Source organism: Corvus moneduloides, chromosome 11 (assembly GCF_009650955.1).
Source record: "Corvus moneduloides isolate bCorMon1 chromosome 11, bCorMon1.pri, whole genome shotgun sequence".
Taxonomy (NCBI): domain Eukaryota; kingdom Metazoa; phylum Chordata; class Aves; order Passeriformes; family Corvidae; genus Corvus; species Corvus moneduloides.
The window spans coordinates 9,656,285-9,679,745 of record NC_045486.1 but is presented as its reverse complement, the minus strand read 5'-3'; the positions used below and the strand labels follow the sequence as shown (position 1 = coordinate 9,679,745).

The window sequence follows — 23,461 nt, the reverse complement described above, 5'->3', positions numbered from 1 at the left end:
GCACCAGGTGTGAGAAGCCCCAGTCCCTCCCAGTTCGCCTCCAAACCTCTTTGAGGGTCAGCATGGGCTGCTGGCACTCACCTGAACTGCCACTCCCTGGCTTCTTGCTTCTACTCAGACCCTTGGACTGAAGGGAATATTCTTTCTGGAAGAAAAGAGAAGAGACAAATGGGAAAAGACTGTACAGGTATTGCTCTATTACAGGAGTTGAAACACAGGAGAAGTTGCTGGTCCTTTGCTACAAGAAACTAAAAAAAAATACTATTATTTTTAACCTCCTCACCAGGAGCTGTTCAGTTTAATTGACATGGGGCCTCAGATGGAAGGGAGGGGAGAGGGGAGAGGGGAGAGGAGAGAGGAGAGAGGAGAGAGGAGAGAGGAGAGGAGAGGAGAGGAAGCCTGGTTCTCATTCCAATGTGTGTGGTGTGTATCTGTGTACTTGTGAGCGTGGTTAGCCCAACCTGTCCAGCCATGGATTACTCACAGGCAGGGTTTGGAAGACCCCACACAGCTTTTGCACCTAAACCAAGGCTGTGGCAAAGGAGAGGCCTTCAAGTGGGGAGGTTGTGCAGTTTTTCTGCTAAAGCTGTGACCTCACAGCCCATGCGTGCCCCACAGGCTTTTTGTGGCCCAGCAGACTCCCCTCACATCGTGCATTGTCCCATGGCCTGGCTGCTCATTGCACACTCCAAAAATACCATTTGGCTCACTTTGATTGGAAAAGGAAATGGATGCACATCTGTGCTACTCTTCTTGGGTCATCTTTGAACAAGTTTCAGGTCTGTGAGTTCACTGGAGAAGTGTCAAAGGGGGAAAAGAGCATCGATCTAAACCTGTTTCGAGCTCCCAGGTAAGTGTGGTTATGGCTGATGGATGTGGGAACAGAAAAGGGCTGTGATCCATCAACACCTGCTTTTGACTGAGTAAAACAAATCAGAAAAAGGCCAGCTAAATTTTCTGGATATATTTCTGATGCACCCTGGTGCTTGACAAGCTGCACATCTGGGCTGCTCTCCTGCAGAGAGAAGGATGAAGTGGGTTTGTGGGGTGCTATCCTGAACCAAGAGACTTTTCACAGCAAAGCTCTTTTTCTGGGAGCTCCTTGCAGAACAGTTCTCTTTGATATCTAAATTAGTAAGCAATCTACCCCCCATGCTCCTGTGTCTTTGAGATTAACAAAAAGCCTTTGTTTTGCCCCTGTAGTTCCCTGAAGGTTACTTTGTGAGGGTGGTTGATTGCTGGGTGAGGTTTATTTGGAGTGGCTCCTGCAGACAAGGAGTTGCGTCATTCACCAGCTGCCCCCCTGTGTCTTCGGAAGTGGCTTCATGTCCTAGGAGAAGGTGACATGGGGAGCTCATTCCAGCATCACCCATTGCATCTCCTGTACGTGGTATGGCCCCGTGTTGCTGTGAATGCTGCAGGAGTTTGCAGGAGGGGTCTTCTTTGGGGGTATCACCCCAGAGGAGCGAGCCCAGGCTGTCCCTGAGTCAGGAGCTGGCAGAAGACCCAGGCAGTTCTGTCATGGCTCTGGGATAGCTCTGGAACAGCTCTGGTACTTGAGGGCTCATCCCTTGGGACTTGGGCTCTGCTGTGATGGGGGAATGACATGGTTTTCTCATTCAATGTGCACATAAAGAGAAAATAATGCTGTACTGAATGTGCACCTGGAGTGTCACTTATGGGTGGCTGTATGGTTATTAATGAGTACTAGGAACAGGAAAGTTGTTCTGGAGAAGCCCACAGCTGGGTTCTTGTTACCAGGGCTGTTCAATTAGATGGACTTTTAGCTGCTGAGTTACTGTGCTAGCGATGTTGGCTGCTGGCTGTCATCTCTGTGCTGTGGCACCAGGAGCTTTCTTGTGTCAACATGTCTCCTGTGTATTAAAAAGCCGCAGACGTGTCAAGTGACTTCCCAACACCAAAACTGGCTCTCCCTGGATGTGCAATGCCACCCACCGATGCGAATGCAGTGACAATGGGATAATGCTGTCTGCCCACCGAGGAGCCCGGGTACAGCTGTGAGTGACAGAGCAGACAGCTCTGCCTGGTCTGCCTTCCTGGATCTTTATTAATCACCACTCTCAGCACGGGGCTGGGACTGCAGCATCACTGCCAGTCATGTCTGGCTCCTAGTCCACAGGCAAAACTTTGCTCTGATGAAGTCACCTGGGGCTGGACTTGAAGGCAGATGGCATTTCACCTCCTGCTGCAAGGAGGTCCTGGAGGCTGGTTAAACATTTGCTCTGCTGGGTTAATGCTTGATGTGGGCTGAGGTGGTGCTTGTGGTGGTAGGGACTGGCTGTGCAGCGCAGCCTTCCCTCTCACCCCGCGGCACTAGCTCCCAGCACAAACTCCATGCAATCCCAGTACAGCCTCAGAAGTCATGCTGGTTGCACTGTGGTGGTGACCTTGGCAGTGGCAAAGCCAAAGGCAGGGGATGTGTGGGCTGGTCAGACCATGCTGGGTCCCTGGTACCATGTCACCTCTTGGTGCAGGTTGGTAACACAATCCTGCTAATCTCCACTTGAGCCATTAGTGTATTTGCAGAGCAGGACGGCTTCTCCTCGCACCTCCCTGGCTCACAGGGGCAGTTAATGATTGCCCAGGTGATGGAGACTTTTGCTTGCTCCCTATGGGACAAAGCAGGTTATAACACTCTGTCACCAGCCAGATGGGCAGGGGGCAGGAACTATAGGAGTCAGAGGGCTTAATTTGTCACAGTGAGGGCTTGGATGGGGAGTTTGTGTTGCAGTAAATGGGCAGCAAATGCCTATTTCCCAAAACCTTCTATTTCCATGTGAAAATCACTTCTGTGTGCAGTGTGACTGCATCTTGCCAGGAGTAAGAAGAGAAGTAGTAATAAAATCTAGTATCAGATAGTAACACTGTGCCCCTCTGCAGCTGAGCAGAAACAGTCCTGGAGACATTGCTGATGGGAGCAGGTGCCACTTCCAACCTGCGGGCAAGCTCCTCTTGCCTGGGGTCCCCATCCTGCTTTGACCATGTCAGTGAGGACACCCACTGCTTCAGCTGGAATTAGCCTGGTGATTAAGTGGGTTAAATCCCACAAAACAACACAAAGTGTAAACAGTAAGTAGTTCCATGCCTTGTGTGTACTATTCTGTGTTACTCCCAAAGATCCTGGGCATCACTATGTGCCTGTAGGACTGTGCCTGGCCTTGACACGGATGCACAGCAAAGAGCTTCTGCAGGAAATGTCTGGAGGCAGTATCACAGGCATGGGCTGCCTTGAACCGCCAGCTCTAACCACTATCCTTGTCCCTGGCTCCCCACTGGGGAGTGCAATGCTCCTGCTTAAAGCTTAAAGCCAGCCACTTTGTATAAACCATTAATCGGTGTTATTTGTCCCACGTGTGGGTGCTGTAATGTTTACTTGTAGCACAACTGACAGTAATTTTGGACTATGTTTGTGCTCTGATGAAAGCAGGAAAAAGAGCCATCAGCATGGTTGGAGTTCGAGCCATGGGAAGGGTGATGAGAATGGCTTCAGGCAGGTTCAGGCACCAATACAGGTGCCATTAAGGTGCAGCATCAGAGCATCTGTGTTGCACTGTAGCCAAAGTCTGAGCTAATGAATTAGGTAAGAAATTGCTGCAATCAGGGTGATAAAGAGGTATAATAGTGGGCAAAATGCCACTCAGGCTTATGTAACTCTCCCATAGATCTGGTTTGGGAGGGAGACACCATTAGCAAGGGTAGAAGTTGCTCAACCCATTTAGAAGTAGGTGGACTCAGAGAAAGGTACTTTGTCCCTAAGGTGCTGTAGCAGCTGCTGACATCGGTGTTCAATGAATGAACACATCCATTAATTAAAATAGTCTTAGTGCTGAACCCAGAGGCTCCGAAAGGAATTCTCATGACCTGGAACAAGGGTCACTGATGGCTGACAGATTGAAGCCAGCATTTGGTTCATTGATGGCTGGCAGATTGAAGCCAGCATTTCTGCGTGTGATGAAGGCACAAAACACGTGATTTAGAGGTTAGCGAAACTGTATTCTACCATTACTTTTGATTAGCCCCAAATACCTTTTGCTTTTCTCAGTGCTCTGTATGAAAACCTCTCTTTATGCCCCTGGATGCAGAGATACCATCTGAGCTGTTGCCCAAATCTCCTGTGTTATTGCTGAATTTTGGTCTATCTGTGCTCATTTGCAGCAGCTGGGACCGATCCAGAGACATCAATGAAATCATCCACTGGAAGGAACTTTGGAGGATTAGTAAGACTTTTTCCCATCTGTGATGTCAATGCTCAAAAATCTGTCAGCTCGATTGTTTTGCTGCAAAGTCCTGCCATGTGAGGTGTTGAGGCTTATTTGATTCAGCAAGCTGGGGCACATGTTTGCTGGAATGACACCGTGTTCTTGGTAACAAGAAACACAGAGAAAACCAGCACAACCCAATGTCTCATACTGCTGCTAATGCCCTGAAGGCATTGGCCAAAGGAAGTGCTGCAGTTTGGATGAATTTCCAAAATTTCTTGAGGGCTAGGAAAGGCAGTATAACACCCTGCTCCTTCCAGAGCTGGCAGACTGGGCTCTGCCTTCCTGGTGGTGGTGGTGATGAAGCTACTCTCAGGATTGTTGCGAGAAACTTCATGTTCCTTTCTCTTGCAGAAGCAGAGCAATGCTGGGTTTGGGAGGGTTACTCCTCGACAGGGAGCTTGACTGTGCGCATTCCTGTGCTCCCAGCTCGTTATGGGACACTGTTACATTGGCAGGTTTTGCAATCAGGACTGGCAGGCACCCAGGAGTCGGTGTCCAGGCACATCCCAGCATTCCTGGGCCAGCAGCAATGAAATCTGCTGCCACTGCACTGCCCTTGTCATGGGAAGGGGTCTCAGAACCACCACAGCATCCAGCGTATGCCTCAGCCCAGCCCCATTGCTCCCTGTCCTGTGCTCCGGCCGCTCGGACCACTGTGTCCAGCCCTGCATGCACACCTGCCTAGAGGGAGCTGTGTTTTCAAACGAAGCTGAGCTTGTATTACTCCTGGTCCCTGGCCACAACCATAGCTGATTTCACTATCATATTGCAAAGGACTCTAAGAAATATCAAGTTATTGGTGTAACATTTCATTACTGGTCTTTTGACCTCTACAAGTCTGCAGCCTTTCTTGGGTGGAAGTGAGCAGAGGGTAGATGCACGTGGTTACTCTCACAAGAGCAGCCAGCAGCCTCGAGGATTTTTTTGACCACAGGAATTTGTAAATGTAGGCTTACAGAAGGGGATCAGGCTCTTGGTCTGGCTGTAGGGTCAGGCTGACACTCCTCAGCTCCTGTGCCAGTCTCTGGGAGCACCAGCCAGGTGGCCACTTTGCTGCCTAGTCGAGTAGAAAATTGTAAATGCTTCAAATAGTGCTTGGTGTTATTTTATTCGTAAAGAAAACACAATTTGACACAGATGAGTGGTGTGCTGACCCCTGCCTGTCTTTATCAGCAATGCCATTCCCCCTCCCAAATCCCTGTGGCCCCAGAAGGCAAGCACAGCCCTCCTGTGGTGTGAAAGCTGGCAAATCAAGTCCCATTTCACTGACTGTCAAGAAAAAAAGGACAAAAACGCCAAAGCAGGGAGGCAGTGGCATGGGGATGGAAGCTTGCTGGAGCTGCCAGCCCTGGGGCCGGGAGCCCCGTGGAACTTCCCACCACGGCTGAGCAAACGCCGCTCCCTGGCTGCTCCCGGCACATGGCTGGGGAGGTGGAATGTGACGCACCAGACTTCAGCAGAAAATTTCCTGCAGATTAATGAGAGCAATCAGTGTCAGGGCTCAGCTCCACGGCAGGCGGTGCACAAGGCTCATTTGTCAGCATTCAAGCTGACTGTGAAGCCCGACATCCTACTGAGAAGGGCATGAAGAGGCTCTTGGCACAAAGCAGGGCAGTGCACACACCGATGGACCTGCTGTTCCCCCTTGGTCCCTAAGGAAATCCTTGCTTACAGTTCAGTGCTTTTTAGTCTGGTCCCTTGCAAAGTGCAGAGCACACACCACCTCTGGATACCAGGGCAAAGTCAAATTGTAGCCCTGTTCACTGTTGGAAATACCTGTATCGCCCACCTCAGTGTTGTCAGCAGCAGTTAAATTGTTGCTATAATGGATAAACCATTTTTTACCTGTCTCAGGAGCTTATTCTTGCCCTGTACTGGAGGTACACTGCTGATATGAAAGACTACTCCACTATTTCTGGGGATGCTGCTGATTGCACAGGAGAAACATCAGTCACTGGCACAAAAAGGCTCCAACAGCTTTGGAGTGAATTGTTGTCATGCTGCAGAGAGACCATTAAGACGCTCTAAAGTGCCTTGAAGAATGTTGTTTTGCGAAAAGTGAGGCTTATGCCACACGATTAATATGGACAGTGTTTATTTCTGGCACAGTGTCATGCTGTTCTAGAGCTTCCAGGCTGCAGTGGCATCATCACTCCATTTCACAACTAGGGACCATATGTTAGGGGCCAACGATAGGGCTGCCATCAGAAATTTGATCTTATGACACTGCCTTGTTGGGCTCTTTACCTGCTCAGGGTCACTTGAATTGGTCCTTATCTTGGAAAAGGTGGAGTTTGTGAAAGGCAAGGGCAGAAATGCTCCGTCAGCCCCAGACTGGTAGCAGACTGTCAAAGCAGAGCGGGGTGGTCTGATCCCTGCGGGCAGCGTGTGCCAGCTGGGTCCTGTGTGGAGGAGACGCCAAAGGAAGGGGCCGAAAGGGAGGAGGTGTGGCTCTTATCTGGGATGAGATGTCACCTGCCAGGCTGCAAATACCACTGTGGGCTGCAAATGGGTAAGGCAGCGAAGGAAGACGTGAAGGATGCCTGTTAATGCAGAATACAGGAGGAGGCAGCAGATGCCACTTAAGCACCCCAAGGAGCAGAGTGAACCAGCGAAGCCTTTAATTACTTTAATCCATTTTTATTTCAGGACTGCTGAGCTATCCCAGAGCCAGCAGGTGCAGCATTTCCCATGTATTGTTGTTCTTGGTCTTCCCACAAGCACATCGTGCACCTCCCTTCAGTTTGAGCCCTCTCCGTGACTCCCTTGCAACCCCGGTGCTGCAGGCAGCATTGGTCAGCGCTGGATAACCTCTGCTCTGGAGGAGGGGCTGGCAGCACACTCCTCTGTGTCCTGCCCAGCACCCTCACCCATGGATCAAACCCTTGTACCACTTGTCATGCATGAAGGCAGAGTTTCAATCTGGGCTAGCTGTGTCCAAGTCAGTTCCCTGTTTCACTGAGCCCATTTGAGCTCTCTCAGGACCAAAATGTCAGCCTGTTTGGAGGCAGAGAGTGGGTTATGTTAGGTGTTGGAGCTGGTTTACTGGTGCTGTCTAGGTGCTTGGGATGGAGAAGTAAAAAAGAAAGCTGTGATCTCATTCTAGGGGCTAGAGCAGTCCCATTGTGCTGAGTTTGGCTTCTGAGGACTGGGATGCTACAGCATGTTATTCACTTTAAAAGCTACAAAAGCCCAGAGCAGTGTCTCTACTTAGAGTCTCCATGTGTCACCACCTGTGGGACTCTAAAGGGTTGAAGAAGAGGAGGGCAAGAGGCAGGATAAAGTCACCTTAGAGGGTTTCTGTGGAAGTTTTGGGACTAACTCTGGCCCAGCTCTCCTAGTCTGGGCTGTGCTATGTCAGACAGATGAGAGGACTTACAAATGCTTGCTGTCTTGTGATGCAGAGCTGTTATTTTCTGGGTGTGTGTTATTTTTTCCCAGAAATGGGCTTTTTATCACTAATGTCTCCACTCTTGAGGCACTTTGGGACTTTACTGGTGTGCCTCTGTGGCTCTCATCCCTGCCTCTCCAAGCAAGGCTTGTTGCAGGCAGCACATGCAAACCCTTCTCCCCAAGAAGCACAGTGCTCAAGGACACTGAAACATTGTGGTTGCTGGTTGCCATGTGGTTTTTGGATTTGCTCCCGGGGCCAGTGCCACCAAACAGCTGTTGGCATTCTGTGAGTGTCAGTGGGACTTGTTCTGCTCAGGGGCCTTGGCACCTGCAGCCCCTCTTGCTGAGAGTGGAGCAGCCCTGGAGCCTTGGCTGATGAGGGGGGGACAGGTGGGGCTGCAGTGTCAGAGCAGGCAGGGTTCCTCAGAGGGCTCTTGTGCTGCCCAGGCACAGGGATGCTTTCAATGAGCTGGCAGGGACATTGGCTACCAGCTTTCTGAAATACTTGTCAGAGAGAGCCAGGAAAATCCCACTGTGCCTGCTGCTCTGTGGAGCATGATGGAGCAGAGGTGTCCCAGATCACCGCCTTGGAGTAATATTTCCTCCCACATGAGAGGGGCTGCTGGACCATGGATCTTCTTTGGGATGTCACAAGGGGCTGGTCGTTTCAGACCTCTTTGTCTTTCTGTGGCACAGGCTAAAACATTTCTGTGGCTGGACTGTGGGGATCCCTCACTAGTGGGGCAAGTTGTGCTTGTGAGGAAATCCCACCAGCAGCTCCCAGAAATGCTTGTCCCCTCCCGCTCAGATGGAGGAGTTTTAAAGGATGTTCTCAAAGCCCTGTTTTCAGCATGGGAAGCCAGGTACTGTGGTTTGCCTGAACAAGCAGAGCCTCTCTCCCTGGCACTGGCGTGCTGCCTCTTGTTGTTCTAAACCAGCCACAGAGCAAAGCTCCCCGCTCAGCAGCAAGGCTAATCCAGGCTCATCTGACATTAGTGTAAACTGACACTCTTGGGAATTTGGGAACAGAGAACTTTCCCTAGGGAAACAGCTACCATGCAAACTCTGCCTTGGAAAACATGGAGAAAAGGAGAGGTGCAGGTTCCTGGGAACAACCTCTTCCACTGCCAGAGGGTCTGGAGCATCTGCCCTGGCATCCTGGGGATCTGTTGCTGGTGAGGCTGTGCTTGCAGATTATTTGAAGGGTGTTTGCTGAGGTTAGAGGGATGCCAGCCATACCAGTGGGGCCGAAGCCCTGCAGAGCAGAAGAATCAGCAGGGAATCATCACCAGCTCATCAGAGAATCAGCACCAACTCTGCAGCACCCATGAACCAGCCTGTGGCAAAGTCCTTGCCTTCCCTTCAAGAGAAGGGTACCCCAGCAAGGGTCTGTATCTTGCTGGAGCCCTGCTGTTGGCTTGGGCCCACAGAACACGGGTGATACAAGAGCAGGTTTTTTGGGACGAGATGCAGCCTTTTAAAGTAAAAATGTCCTTGGAGCCACGCTGGCAGCCTTTCCGGTCCCTTTTGTTGTGGAGCTGGGGATTGCCTTGCACTCCACAGTCCACTACTGTAATCCCCTTGGAGTGCTGTTCTGGACTAAGCTTAAAAGAGGTGCAGCTGAGACTGCTAATGCAGGCAGTGCTGGCGAGTGGTGCTGAGCCCTGCTCTGTGCTCCCTGTGGGTGCTCTCTGGGCTTTTGCTGATAGATGGGTTCAGGACTGGCAGGTCCCTGTGCCCTGAGCTGTGCTGGTTCTGCAAGGGCTGGGGGAAGGGGAGCTTTCCTGCCTGTCACCTGGACTCATCCTGCTCTTCAGGAGAGCAGGATCCTGCTGTTCATGCCCCCCCTGGAAACGCAGCAGAAAGAGCTGTCTTGTTTTCATCTCCCATCAGCATCAGCCTAAGGGTAAAGCACTGACCCAGGAGCTGCCAGTCAGACATCCCTGCTTGGTGCCAGCTGGGCAGTGGCACAGGCTTTTGTCAACCCAGGCAACATTTGGGAGGCTGAAATGGGAGTGACATCTCTGACCTTTTGGTACCCATGAAAGTAAAACTATCTCAGCTTTTAGGAGCAGCCAGGAAGCTGGAGAGCCTGAACTCCCGGCAGTATTTCAAAGCCAGGCCATTCAGTGCTGGGCTGTGGTGGGATCGTGGTGTTTCAGAGAGAGAGAACAGTGGGGAAAGCTGTCCAAAAGCAGTCTGGTCTGGTGGTCAGGAGGCTGGCATGGGCTGCTTTGTATGCAGCAGGGCTTAACTGGGTGGCGCTGAGCCAAGCCTGACCTAACCAGCTTATTTCCCTGCTTCCAGTAATGCCTCTACAAATGCGCCGGGGCCTGAAGGTCACGGCCACGTGAGCAGGGGCCTGGGGATTAGCTGTGGGCAGAGCATGGCTCCTCCTGGGTGTGTTGTAGCCCTGAGCCACAGGAACAACTGCAGCTCCCGTGTGTGCTGGAGCCAGCGTGGCACTGGTACCTGGGATGGGTGTTGGAGCAGCACCGGGCTGGCTGGGAGCAGTACCTCCTGTAGCTGGCACTTGTGAGAAGTCCAGAAAAATAGATAAATGTTTACTAATTCCATTTCAACTCTGATTTTCCTTCTGGGTGTTGGTCACACTGGCCAGTGGGTTGCTTTTTCACATGTTTGCCCTGCAAGATTGTCTAGCTCTGGTTTTGGAAGAAAGTCCAGCAGGTTTGCAAAATTCTGAAAGGCACTTGGTTTGGAGGTGCCCATACATCTGAAGGCCTCAGTCATGCTCAGCTGAGCATGAAGGGTCCCTGGTGGGGCAAAGGGTCACTGCTGTCCCCATTCCAGTAGAAGTTACTGGCCTAGTGTGGTGCACAAGTGTGTTTCTCGTAGAGCCGGGAGATGAGCTGTGGAAGCCTAATTCTAGATCAGGGCATCGCAACTGAGCAGTGATGATGCATCTCTAGGCACTGATGTAATCAGCCATGGAAGCAAAATGACATGCAACAACATCCTCAGCACAACGATCTCTAGCCACCCTTGCAGGGCACTGACTCCACAAAACTGTTTCCATTTGGAGCTGTTTGACCGCTCTCCCCAGGGGATTTGGAGGAGATACATGTTGGTGCTGTGGGACCTGGCCCAGCTCCTCCCTGTCCTGGGAGGGAGCTGGCACCAATTCTCAGGCCAAGAAATACTCAGGGCTTGCTCTGCACTGCATCTGCAGGAGACATCCCAGAGGCTGCCGGATGCATTCAGAACAAACCTGACATTTCTCCCCAGAAAGCCAAACTTTGTCCTAATGCAATGCTTGCAATGCTCTGTTCCCCTCCTTGCTGTCCTGAAAGCCCCGGCAGGCCCCGATGCTGAGCCCATTAGATGGAATTACTTAATCCGGCCCTGATGAGTGGCACCCACTCCCAGGAGCAGCGGGTCCCTTCCCTCTAATCCCTCGCTGCCATCAGCCGCCGTAGCACGCGCGGGGCGAGACGAGCACCACGTGAGCAGATGGAGCCCTCTCCATCACATCCCGCCACCACAGCCCTGAGGAAAACCGCCCCGGTACCTTTTTCCCGTGAGACGCCCCCATGTTCGGATGTGTTGGCTGTGCTCCACTCTCCGGGCTGCGGGACCGGCCGGCTCTCTGCGGTCACGGCCCCGTTACTCCAGGGGGGACAGGCGGCCGTGCTGCTCCCAGCCCCTCGGCGGCTGCTGTGGGGAGACGTGCGTGAAATCCAGCCCGTCTGTGGCGGGGTCGGGTGGGAAAGCTTGCTTTTCCTCCCTTCTTCCAGCACGTGGAGAACTCATTTTCTTCATGCACCTAACGGCTGGCTCGCACCCAGGCTCTGCCCGGGCACAAAGGCAGCTTTCATGCTGTGGATGCCCGGTTTCTAAGCCGGGATCCGTATTTTGAGAGGCTGTGGAAGATTACAGTAATTGCACTTGACAGGGCAAGATGTCACAGGATGCGGATTCGCCCAGCTGTGGCCCGGCACCCGCAGGTCCTTGCCTGTGGCATCTTTCCTAGATACTCCTTTGGTGCTTTGCCCAAATGAACCCCCCAAAATAAAGGAGGATTATCCCTCTGCTGCCCATCTGCATCCTGGCTCTTGGCTCCTGTTACAGCACTAGATTTTGCAAACTTTGCTTTTGCATACACCCCAGGCTGCCCATTTGCTGCTGCAGCGTTGTTGCCTACTGCGACCCCAGGTGAGCCCCGGTTACCTGAAGCTGCTTCCTGGGAGTCTGGGCAGGTCAGGCTTGCGTTTGGTGAAGACTCTGGGGATGCGGCACAGTGCAAACCAGCCAGGTAGGTGCCTGTCCCTGCAGTAGTACAGCTTTCAAAATGCCAAGGCACTGCAAAACCTCATTTGGAGATTGCTGTCCCTGCACCCACTGTCCTTTTCAGCTACTTTTAAAGAAATGAGCAAGTTCAATTTGACTCATTAATCCATATTTATTCCCTGCCTCTCAGTGTCTGGATATTTTAAAAACTCTGATTTATTTATCAGGACACATTGACTTTGGCAGGAATGGCTCTTCAAAACACTGGTTGCTACTGAAGGTCCCTGCAAAGGAATTGCACTTTTAAGCTCTCCCTATTTCTTGAAAATAGTGATGTACCTTAGTAATTGCTCTGTGATGGACTCAGAGCTAGTTTTAACTGCCTGTAGCATGCTGAAACGTAAATTTCCTTTACTTTGGCTTGAAACCAGATTTCTAATGTGCATTGCGAAGGGGTAGGAAGGGTTTCCTGCGCCTGAATGGGGCTGGTTGTTTTTGGGGCTGTAGTTGATGCTGTGCTCTGGTTTACCCTGTGGAGCCACCTTTACAGCTCTTGGGCTGTTTTCAGTTTGGTTTATGAGTGAATCTAGATCCTTTGAGGGGCTTAAAATAGTTGGCATATTTATGCTGGCAGCTCGGCGGGGCTGTTGTGTCTGCTCATTGTGTTATTTCTTGCTGCTGCCATGGGTAGGGATGATTCAGCGCTTGGGATTAACCACTGTTGGTGCAGCAGATTTAGGGATCGATTTATGGCCGAGGTGCCGTCAGGTGTGTGCTAAGAGCATGGGAGGATAAGCTGGGATAAAATACTACACCTCTTTGGGGATTCCTCTGTGATGGCTGTTTTGGGGTATTATTTCAGTTCTGCCTTTGGAAGTTCTTACAGGTGTTACATGGTTTATGTGGGGATTTTTCCTTGTTTAGGGAAAGCCAATTGATTGGTAGTGTTGAGTTTTGGACCCAGGGTTTCATCCTTCATGTGGCCAGCACAGAACAGGCTGTGTCCTTTCTTGGCCTTATCCTGACTATGCTCCTCACTTATGCTCCCCTGGGGTGACCTGAGGGCTTGGATAACCCTGTGAACTGCCTGTTAGGAGCTATGCAGGGGCTGTTGGAAGCAGAGAAGGCTGTGCAGGACAGTCTCCATGCAGCTCCAAATGCTCCAGGAGAAACACTTCATCTTCATGTTCTGCAAAACTGCTGGTCTGCTTCAGAGAATGGGGAAAAACCAGATACAATCATCAGAAATTAAAGTCTGTACATGATGCAAATTCATCCCTGTCTCTGATGGCAGATAAGCCTGCCCGTCACCCGTGCAACTCATCTGATCCCAGTAGTGCTGGGGCGCAGGGAGGGTTGGGAACAGACGGTGCTTGGCTGATGCATCTGGACAGGAGCAGGGGGCAGATGCTCCCCAGGACCTGCTCGGTGTTGGGCAGCAGCGTAGGGACTGCTCTAGGAGGACTGTGGGGCTTTCCTGCCCTGCCTTTGGGCAGGGATCTTTCCTCTCCCAGTGGTGTCAGCTGGCCCCAGGTTGGGGTGCAGCTCCCAGTGTGTGGCTGACCCCAGTGGTGCCAGCCCGGGTGCGTTGTATCGCTCCAGAGTGATGCTGGCTCTGGCTCCGCTGGTAAAAGGCTCCCACCTATTGGTTGTGCTGCACAACTTCAGCTGCCCAAGGATCTTGCCTATCCATCCATCCATCCATCCATCCATCCATCCATCCATCCATCCCTCTCTGAGGGCAAAGCAAGGCTGGCACATCCCTGGCATTAACCTGACCCTTGATGGGAATGTGTCACAGAGGATTTAGCTTGGATAATGATACTTTGGTCTGCAGATATTAACCTACATTGCTGCGTGATATCCCTGTGGACTTCTGGCCTTATTGTGGCTGTAGGAGCCCGTGGGACATTGGCAAGAGCTCCAGGGGGAAACCACCAAAGTCTGAGCATCCCCAGGGATGGCTTTACCCTGTGCCATGTGGGGAGGAGAAACACTTGTGTGCAGGGCTGTGGGATGGGTGATGGTGATGCTCAACTGGTGGCAGAGGACCTGGCATGCTGTGCCTGTGGGGGAAAGTGTGGATTATGCTTGAAAATGGAAGTGAGAAGGTAGTGTTTTATAACTAGAAATCACAGCTAAGAAATTTACAAAACTTTTACAAAGTTTTTAGTTTAAAGGCAGAAAAATAAAATACCCCAAATTGTCCCATAGATGAGGATGGCTTGGTTGCAACCTGGCCATGTGTTTGCTCAGGCTCTGCAGGCACTTGTACAGCTCTTCTCCAAGCCCTGCACAGTTCCTGCTGTGAAACAGCCTGTTCCCATGAGCAGGCAGCAGCTGCTGGACTCTGTGACCTGGCAGTGGAGAGCCCATGATGGGGCTGGTGTCCCTGTGTGACTGGTGAAGCCGCCCTCCATGGCAGGCTGGAGCTTGATGCTAGTCCATCTTCCTGGGGGCACAGCCCTCCATCTCTAACAGCTCAGGCCAGCCGTCGTACTTATTTGTCTCTTTATCATTTTTAATGTGCTGCAGGAAAAAAGAGAGAGAGAGAGAATGAGTGAGGAGGTTGGAATGGCGCAAGTTTGCAATGTGGCAAAAGTTGCAGCTCGGTTTGACGAGGGGGATAATGTCACTGGTCCTTGTCTTCTGCAGAGAGGTAGGCGAGATGGAGCTCAGGAGGTGCCGTGAAGAGGATGGAGCCTGCAGAGCTCGTGGCAGGGGACGGCCATGTACCTTTTCAAAGGGGCTCTTATTCATCAGCCCTTTTGCTCCCAGGAAGACCCAGTTGTCCCGGAAGCCCAGCTTGCCCACGTGGCTGCTGCCCAGCTCCGTGAAATATGCCTGTACTTTGTCATTCATCCTAAAAGAGGGTAAGAAGGTGTCAATGTGATGCCAGGTGGGTATCCCCTCTTTTACCCTCTCTGTTGGTGGCAGCAGCATGTCCAGCAGCATGTCCAGCTCCCCCAGTGTATTTTTGGGGAGCCTAGTGTTGCTTCCGTGGGCAAACTCACTTTGTGGCAGCATCATCGTAGCTTGCTGTCAGCACAAGGGTGCCACGCTTGATCCCCTGGAGGAAGGTTTGCAGCTTGGTAATGTCTGGGAGACAAGAGCATTAGGGAGAGAAAAAGGGATTTAGCAGGTACTTCTGCATGGTAGCTGGGGGAGCCTCCTCTGGGTTGGTGGGAAATAACCTGACTGTGCTGGTGCTAGCCAGGATTTGGGGCCATGGGTTTGGGGAAGGGTGGGCTCCCAAATGATGCATTCCCCATCCCATGTTCCCACCTGGGCTCTCCTGCAGTGCCCAGGACTGATGTCCTTCTTTTGGTGTGACTGCAGGGGGGGAATTCTTCCTAAACTTTGCTTGCTAACTCTGAAATCTAGTTGTGTGAATTTACTTCCCAACACAAGAAATGCTCGGCCGCAGAGCTGCCTTCCCTGCCGGCATGCCTCTGGCTATATTGGGGAATTATTCCTCATCCCGCATCTGTGGGATGCCTGAATCCAAGGCCCCATCTAGTGGCTCATGAGCTGACTGCTGCCTTCTTCCCAGCACCTCTCCCACTGAGCATCTTGCTCGCGAACTTGGCTGGAAATCTCATTATATTGGTGATTCTCCTTAAAACTCCAGAGTTACCAAAATTAGGTTGAAAACACAAGCAGTATAAAGGGTGATTGAGGGGGCCACGTGTCCCTGAGCTCCTTCGTTTATCCTGCTGCAAAAGGTGCAGGGAAAAAGCTGCTGCTCAACCACCACCAGCATTCAAAAACTGAGTTACAGGTTGCAAAGTATCCGGATTAGTGTAACTACCTGATCTTAGAAAGTAACTTTCTCAAGTCTCAAGTGCCTTGGTTTATTCAGGTTAGTGAAATCATGTTTTCCAGGCTATTACATGCATGTAAAAGGAGAGAGAAGCCAGTCTTGGATGTGGAAGCATTCGGAGAACTCCAGGCTTGATGGTCTCAGGAAAAGCTGGGCTTTTACCACCCAGGCTGGCAAGTCTGGTCAAAGTCCACTTGACTTTATCATTAAATACGTGACAGAGAAGCAACGGAAGTAGCCAGCAGCCAGCAGTGCTGGTGTGAGCCCTGGCTGGGAACCACCAAGGAGCAGAATGACTGTGCTTACCTCCGGAGTACATGTCGAATGAGTCAGTTTTCAGGAGCTGCCCAGTTGTTCCTGAAAAGTTAAAATTGAGAACAGAGCACAGTGAGTTTGCACTGGGGTGGCTCTAGGCTTTGCCTGGCCATGAGCCTGGGGTTTCTTGCAAAATGCTTTGCCCTTCCCTCAGTGTGTTGTATCTGCTGCAATGGTGACTGTGTTGCTTGGAGGAGTTTGTGGAGCTGGTTGTGCATGACCCAGGTGGGTTTCTTCCCTTCTCACTGGCAATGCTTGCAACCATAATTGTGGCTGTGCTCCCCATGAAGCACCAGATGGATGTGCTTTTGGCTCAGCCACAGTGCCTGGGAGGGGGTCTCCAGTGGCTCATGCTCTCCTGGGGATGGAGGGAGAGTCCCTGGCTGTGGGGAGAAGGGGATCAGTGCCTGCCCAACTCACCATTCACCAGTGCAATGTTCAGGCCTCTGCCAATGTTGTTTTTCACACTGCTCATGAGGCTGAAAAGGAAAGCAGAGATCACCAGTGAGTGCAGGGATGCCCCGGAGGTGCTGATGCCAGTGAAACTGTGGTGGGGTGAAGTGGCTGCAGATGGCAAAATACCCAGAGGTGGTAGCAAAGAAATCTATTTAAAATTTTTTTTAACCACAAATACACTGTGATGGCCATTGATGTGTTTGGCACAGGCCAAACTTGCCTTCTTGAAGGCCAGGCCTTCAAGCTCAGCCACGGCTGCCTTGTCCCTGCCATGTGCTGCTTACACCAAGTCTTCAAAGCAGATCGAGGGTCCCACCACATTTGCAGCACCACTGATGATCTTGAAGGCAAAATAGTTCTGGGGGCAGCTCTTCTGGTTCCCACACTTGTGCCGGGGCAGCTTCTCACCTGTGAGGGAGGAGTGGAGCTGAAAGTCATGGCTTTGGCCCCACGGGGAGACACTGGCCATGTCCCTGAGCGGCGCTGGCACTAGGATACAGTGGCCCACTAAGGGGGCAACACCTGGACCAACTTCTTGCATGAAGGAGGCTTGTCCTGGGGCTGGGACCAGTTGCTTATTTGAGGTTCATGGTGCCAAGGCCAGGTGCTGCTCCAGGTATGACACATGGGTGTGTGCCAGGAGCATTCAGAGCTGGTGTCCAAGGCAAGCCCCTTGGGGCTTTTCTGTCCAGAGTTTCCCCATTCTTGGCCAAGACAGGGACCCACCAAAGACCCCGTTGCTGTGTGCAGTAGCAAAATCCCCCACATTTGGGAGAGTGGGATTTTGCCTCAGGGAAGGGGCTCTTGAAGGCAGCTCTCACTCTTCCACCATCCCCCTGAACCCTGGAGTGGAGCTGTGTGATGGAGATGAAGTCGAGAGCAATACTCACTGCTGGGCTTGTTTGTGGCACCTGTGGGTAGCAAGCAGAAGGATTAGACACCCTGGGGAGCTGCTGGCTCTTTCCCAAGCCAGAAGCAGCTGTTCAGGCACTAACTCTCCAAAACTGCTTCCCATGGTTGCAGGCATCCCTGGATCCACCCACCCCAGAGCAGCTTCCCACCATGCTGTCCCCTCCCTGCCCTAGTGGTCAGAACTGGTGGCTAAAGCCTCAGCCAGAGAATGCAAACACGAGTGGTCAGGGCAGTAATATCCAGCCCTGGGGGCTGGCTCGCAATGGAAACCCTCGCACCCTCCCTCTGCATCCCTCTGGAGCCCGCTGGTGCCTCACCGAGCCAGCTCCGCAGGCTGATGGCTCTCCAGCTGCGGTGGAAGTACGTCTGCATGATGAGCCACGTGCCCAGCAGGGTGATGAGCAGCGCCACGTACCGGATCACAGCTGCCAGGTGTGGGAGAGGAGCGGGCTGAGAGCAGCAGCCGCAGCCCGGGGCAGGCACTGGAGCATCCCTCTGGTTTCTTGGGTTTTGATCCGTGTGTCCCAAGGTTACCAGGCACAGGGTGACAGCCAGTGCTTGCATGGTGTGGGAAGGCAGCTAACAATCCCTCACCCTCCAAATGGATTCTGATCTCATAATTGCCATCTCTAGAGTATGTGGTGATTCTCAGGCATTACTGCTCTACTGGGAGGCACTATTCATATTTCTTTCTATGTTAAAGTAAATCTGATAATTACTCAGAAAGCTATGTAAATCCAAATATTTCTTATGTTCCCAGTGTTGGGAAGGCTGCTATCCCCCAATTAGTCACTTGCTACAGCTGAGCAGCTGCTGATCCAACTGTGATTGGCATTTGGCTTTAAAGCAGCGCTCATCAGAGCAAAACGTTCCAGTCCTGCATGGAAAGAGAGTAGAAAAATGTACTTTTATTGCAGCTGAATGGCTCTTATGGAGCCAGGAATGTCTCAATAGCCATCTCTTCGTAGTCACAGAAGGTTTCACTGGGAAAAATACAACAGGCTGAAATCTACACAAATCTTGTAAAAACCTGATGCTTATACAAAGGCCCTTTCCCATGTCCCTGGCAGGGGAAGGGCAGGGTTGCTGGGCTTGGAAGGCATCGTGTAAATGAGAATGAGGCATAAAGAACCGTAGAAAAACAGACAGAGAAAAGTAAATATGTGTCCTTCCTTACCTGTTACCCGCATGGTGGTGGGCAGAGAGAGCACAGCTGGGAGAGGCTGACGGTCACAGGTCAGCCTGAGGAAAGAAGGCAATACCTTAAAGAGTGCCTGTAACCCACCAAAGCCAGGCAGATTCTAGATTAGAAGGTAATTGCTATGTTTAGTCATATTTGCAATAGCAAGGACGTCATCAAAGACGTACAAATACTTATCATGCACATGTGCTTGGTCCCACCCTGATTAAGTCCTGGAGCAGGCTGCACTGACCGAGCTCGCTTCATTCTGGAGCCTCAGAACCCTTCCCTGTGTCTGCTGCCCCATGTGCTCCTGGTTCATTCCCTGCTCTTGCTAATGGGCCAGGCTTTTCTGTTCTGCTGATAGCAATGAGGTGGACACTTTCAATCACAGCTTTGCTGCATTTCCTTCTGGGATGATGCAAAGTAGATTTCAAATATTAGGGACTGCAAAATGCAGTCTGAGGACAAGCTGTGATCTGGCCTTGCCCAGTCAGGGGAATCTCTGGGAACAAGCTTGTCTTCCTTAAAATCCAAAGGAGAAGGGAAGAAGGGTAGCACCATTGTGCTGAGGAGAGCAGCCAGCTTTGTGGACACCTGACTTAAACCCAGAAATATTTCCACTTGTCCAAATGCTGGAGCATCTTCACGCCGTGGACAGGGTGTGGTTATAATTTGGAGCATGAACTATTTTCTGCCTGGGAGAGTCCATCTGCCTCCCTCTGTCCTGCTGCCACCCTGACAGATGGGACAGGCACTGCCACCCCACACACTGGGCTCCCCCAGGGGCTGGGACCACTCCTACCTTTGAAATTCGAGGCTGCAGTCTGTTGAACCTCTGTTCTGGAAACCACACTGGAGTCCTACGGTGAATTGTCACTTGTGAGATGGGTGCTCAGAGTTAACGAGCCTAATGTTAACTAAAGCAGCCCTTTAGTAATGTTTGACAGAAAACTGGTAAAAGAGCTGTGCTGAGAGTCGCTTTTCCTGTTTGAAGGGTAAATAAGGAGCAACGGGCTGTAGCAGGGCTGGGCTGAATGTTACTTTCAGGCTGCTGCATCATGAGGAAGGAGAGAAGAGCTTTTCCTCCTGCCCAGCCCCGCTCCAGGTCCCCTCCCAGGGCTTGCTGTTACTGACTGTGGCTGTGGAGCAGCCTTGGACCCTGGGCTGGATGGACCTGCATTCCCCCTCAGTGCCCTGAGGAGATGCTCCCCGTGGCTTTCCCTGCACCCAGGGGTGGGTTGCAGCATCACTGTCTGGGGTTTTTAGGCAGCCCTGCAGTGACGTTTCAGCTGATGTTTCTGGAGCCTGGCAGTTCTCCCCATGAGACCCCTCTGCCGTGCCCACACCTGCTGTGACACTGTGGCAAGGACGGTCTGCCAAAGCTGCTCCAGCATGGAGCTACCAGCTTCCTGTGGGACACTGGCCCATCTGCATTTTAGAGGAAGCCTTGGGAGGTATTTGTGTCCCCCCGTGTACCGCGACAATGTGTTTTTGATAGTGTATCAGCTGAGCACACTGGCTCCCCAGAAGCATCTCCCTTCTCTCTGCAGCTATTCCTCTCAGGGGAAGGCTGGCCGTGAGCAGGAATCTCTCCCTGTGGGAGGTGGCAGGGGGGTCCGTGATGCCTGAAGCCCTTCCCCACACCCCAGCCCTCAGCACAGTTACTCTGAAATGGATTTTAAAGCTTGTGTCAGAGCTGGCATGAGCACGCCCATTTCACTGGGCTGGTAAAAGAGACACAGACCTGAAAAAGGAAAGCTTCAAGGTTTTGGAGGACAAACGTTGCCTGTGGCTGTGGAGGGGCAGCACCAGGCTCTTCTCTTTTGCTCCTTTCAGCATGAAGTTTATAAACACAGGGACCCTCTTCACATTTCTGTCTCCCCATCCCAGGGCCTGATCGATGGTGGGGACAGAAAATGGGGCCAGTTCTCACAATCGTCAAAGACGATTTGCGAAGACATCAAAATTGGTATTGGTTTGGGAGCTTATTGTCTTCCCCACAAGTGCCATGAGCAGAGCCTGGATCTGGTGAGGATTCAGACCTGGGCTGTGATTTGAGCACAGCGAGTGGGGCAAAACTTCCACTGGGTTTGCAAAACCTTCCCTGTTTGGTCCCCAGTGCTACAGTGAACATTGGCCTCACTGGGGCCCATTGCACAGTCCTCCCCTTCACCAAAGTTGTGTTTTTTCTTTGCACATATTGATTTCATTGCAGAGGAAGAGAAATGGAAAAATAAACCAATAAATGCCAGTGCTTTAGGGAGGTCATATATTTATTTGGGCTATTTATCTTCACCTTAATCCCAGATAAAATTTATTGGGTGAAGTCCCTGGGTGGTGAAATTCCTGGAACCTGATTGCATTACAAGAGGGTAGCCCTGTCCTGGGATTTCTATTATATTATTTTTTAATTGTTTGCATTGATAATTTTTTCTTTTCTTCCTGGGGTTGTGCCAGAATAAAAGGTACCTGTGCTCTGGCATCTGCCAGAGAGCTGCTGGCAGGAGAGTGAGAAAAAAAGGAATTGTGGTAGGTGTTAAACAGAGTTATTTGTCTAATAAGCCTGAAACTTGCTTGCTTAAAAAAACATTCCAGGAACAAGAAAGTTCTTGGACAAATATTGCTAAACAGGCTCCTGGTGTTGTAAAGCAAAAGCTCCACCCAAGCCTGCTCTGGCCTGAAGTGCCGCTTGGCGGAGCTGAGTTACTGCTGCTGGGAGGAACAGACAGATCCCTGCCCTCCCAGAGAGGTTTTCCAGGATGCACCAGGTGAATGTTCCAGTTCTCCCTCAGTAGTGCAGGAAAACTTCTCTTCTCCACAAACTTCTGCCTTTTTTTCCTTTTTTTTTTTCCTTTTTTCCTGCTTTTGAGCTCCACATGTCCCTCTCTCTCCCAACGGGTCCCTGACTGTGAACAAAATCATTTTGGTGCAGAGTGGGGATGCGACTCTATAGAGGGTGACTGCCAGCTGCCCACAGCCACCAAGTCACCTGTCCAAAAGCCAGGATTTTCCTGCACAGCTGAATGCAGAGGTGCAGAGGAGGGACTGGCGGGGTGGGTGCACACAAACTCTGTGTTCGGGGTTTATCACCACAGGAGAATGGAGGATGCTACTGTGCCATATTCATTCTCAAAAGGAATCAGTCTGACTGAGCTTTGCTGAGTTGCTCAATAGGATGGTGCTGTTTGCCAGAGGGCTTATAAATTTCTTTGCTTATAAAAATGCTTCACCAGTTGCTGCATCCACCAAATGGCTGGAGAGGGCATCTTATAGCAAAACTGGCCCCGGCACAAGCCCACAGTTATCCAGGGTGTTGACCAGTGTTGGCTGCTTTCTACCACAAAGCACTTGGTACCTTGTGTCCTCCTACACTTCCATCTAGTCTGGTTTCTCAAAAATCCAGATGATGCCATCAGTTTTTTAAAGGAAGTAATTCTGTCCCTGCTGGCACTGTGTGGGCAGCCAGACCTGGTCCCTTACACCATCTCTTTCAGCAGTGCAAGAGAAAACAGATTATATCCTCAGCAGCAGCTTCACCTTGGACGAGCCCCACATTTTGCACAGTGAACACCGTGCAAATTCATCCATAGCCGTGATGACCTGCACAGAGCTGATTCCAGCACATCGCAGCTCCCCGTTGACACAGGGAGTTCATTAGTTCTGACCGTGACACCAGCACAGCTGCACCCCACGGAAAGGATGCCAGCACATGGGGCTTCTCCTTGACCTCCAGCCTACGAAAAGGAAGAACAACTAAAACCTTCCCCATGCAACCCCCTAACCTGCCAGTAAGTCAAAAGAAAAGTGCTGCAGGAACACATTATTGCTCTAAAAGACGCATTTCCCCGGTCGGGGATGGGACAAGCCCACGTACCGCTCAGTGTCCCGGCCGTGCCGTCCCTCTGCGCGGGCTGTGCGGGCGCTGGCGCATCCCGGGAAGCGGGGGCTCCATGTGCTCGGCAGCGTGGCGGGGCAGCTGCCCAGCCCTCTGTGACTCACGGCACCTCCCCGAGCCTTATCTCCCTGCCTGGTGTGCGGCTGGGCACAGCCCACGGCGCACAGGGGCCGCCGCGGTTGGGAGCACCTTTCCCGCGGGAGGGAGAAAACACTCTTTGCTGCGGCCACGAGCTCATGCGTTTCCTTTGGAGATTTTCTTCACTTTGGACCTTGCCTTTTTGGCACGTCAGAAGAGGAAAACCTCTCCCAGGGTGGGCACCAGCCTTTCTGCTCTTTCACCAAACCAGCACATTGGGCTGACAGGGGGTGCTGCAATGGGAACAGGCGGGTGTGAAGCCAGGAGTGGTGCTCCCCAAACTGGGGTAAAACCAGAATAACCTGATCTGTCAGGATTTCCCCCCAGCTGTGCTGTATGTGTGTGGGCTGGCCCTGAGTCCTGCTTCTCTGGCTCTCATTTACAGGAGGCTGGAGGTTCCTTTTCCAAATAAGCATTTATTTATCCAGCAACAGTCCTGAACTCTAAAGGACTCCTGAGTTAACTAGAGATATAGATTTAGGCCGTTTTCTTTTTGATCATTTATTGTTGTTATTATTATGGTTCTGAATGAAGAAATCACTCCTGAAGTTAGCACTAGGGGCTCTCTATTTTTTCCAACGTTGAACCTTGTTTATGTGGCAGCCAAGAACAAAAGTGATCCCATTCCTTCTTTCCTTTTTCTTTTCCATTTTTATCACTTAGAAGAACCAAACGGTTTCTCTTGGAGCTTTTAAAGCAATTTCCATCTAAGAACCAGTGGAGAAGATGTGGGGCTGGCAGCAACAGTGCTGCCTCTGTGACTGCAGCTGCACAAGGTTGGAGCAGAGCCCCTGCAGGACCAATGCTGCTTCCTG

The 23,461-nt window shown here is 51.5% G+C and overlaps 2 protein-coding genes across 2 annotated transcripts in view; both read right to left on the bottom strand.

Moving 5' to 3' along the window:
- Positions 1–11,440, bottom strand: part of FAM107A (family with sequence similarity 107 member A) — a 28,887-nt gene extending 17,447 nt beyond the window's left edge. The window contains exons 1-2 of the mRNA XM_032120455.1: positions 11,206–11,440; positions 82–145 (exon numbers count right to left, since the gene is read on the bottom strand). Of these exons, the coding sequence (XP_031976346.1) occupies positions 82–145; positions 11,206–11,229 (88 nt within the window). The 5' untranslated portion in view covers positions 11,230–11,440. The remainder of the gene's footprint in view (positions 1–81; positions 146–11,205) is intronic.
- A 2,627-nt stretch (positions 11,441–14,067) lies between these two features.
- On the bottom strand, positions 14,068–22,656 carry FAM3D (FAM3 metabolism regulating signaling molecule D). The gene is made up of 11 exons (XM_032120453.1): positions 22,488–22,656; positions 19,416–19,473; positions 18,608–18,672; positions 17,748–17,855; positions 17,409–17,429; positions 16,803–16,926; positions 16,483–16,541; positions 16,054–16,104; positions 14,939–15,023; positions 14,661–14,787; positions 14,068–14,453 (listed from the first exon to the last, which is right to left on the bottom strand). The coding sequence occupies exons 3-11, from the start codon at positions 18,618–18,620 to the stop codon at positions 14,364–14,366; spliced, it is 678 nt and encodes a 225-aa protein (XP_031976344.1). The 5' UTR covers positions 18,621–18,672; positions 19,416–19,473; positions 22,488–22,656; the 3' UTR covers positions 14,068–14,363.
- Positions 22,657–23,461: the final 805 nt, after the last annotated feature.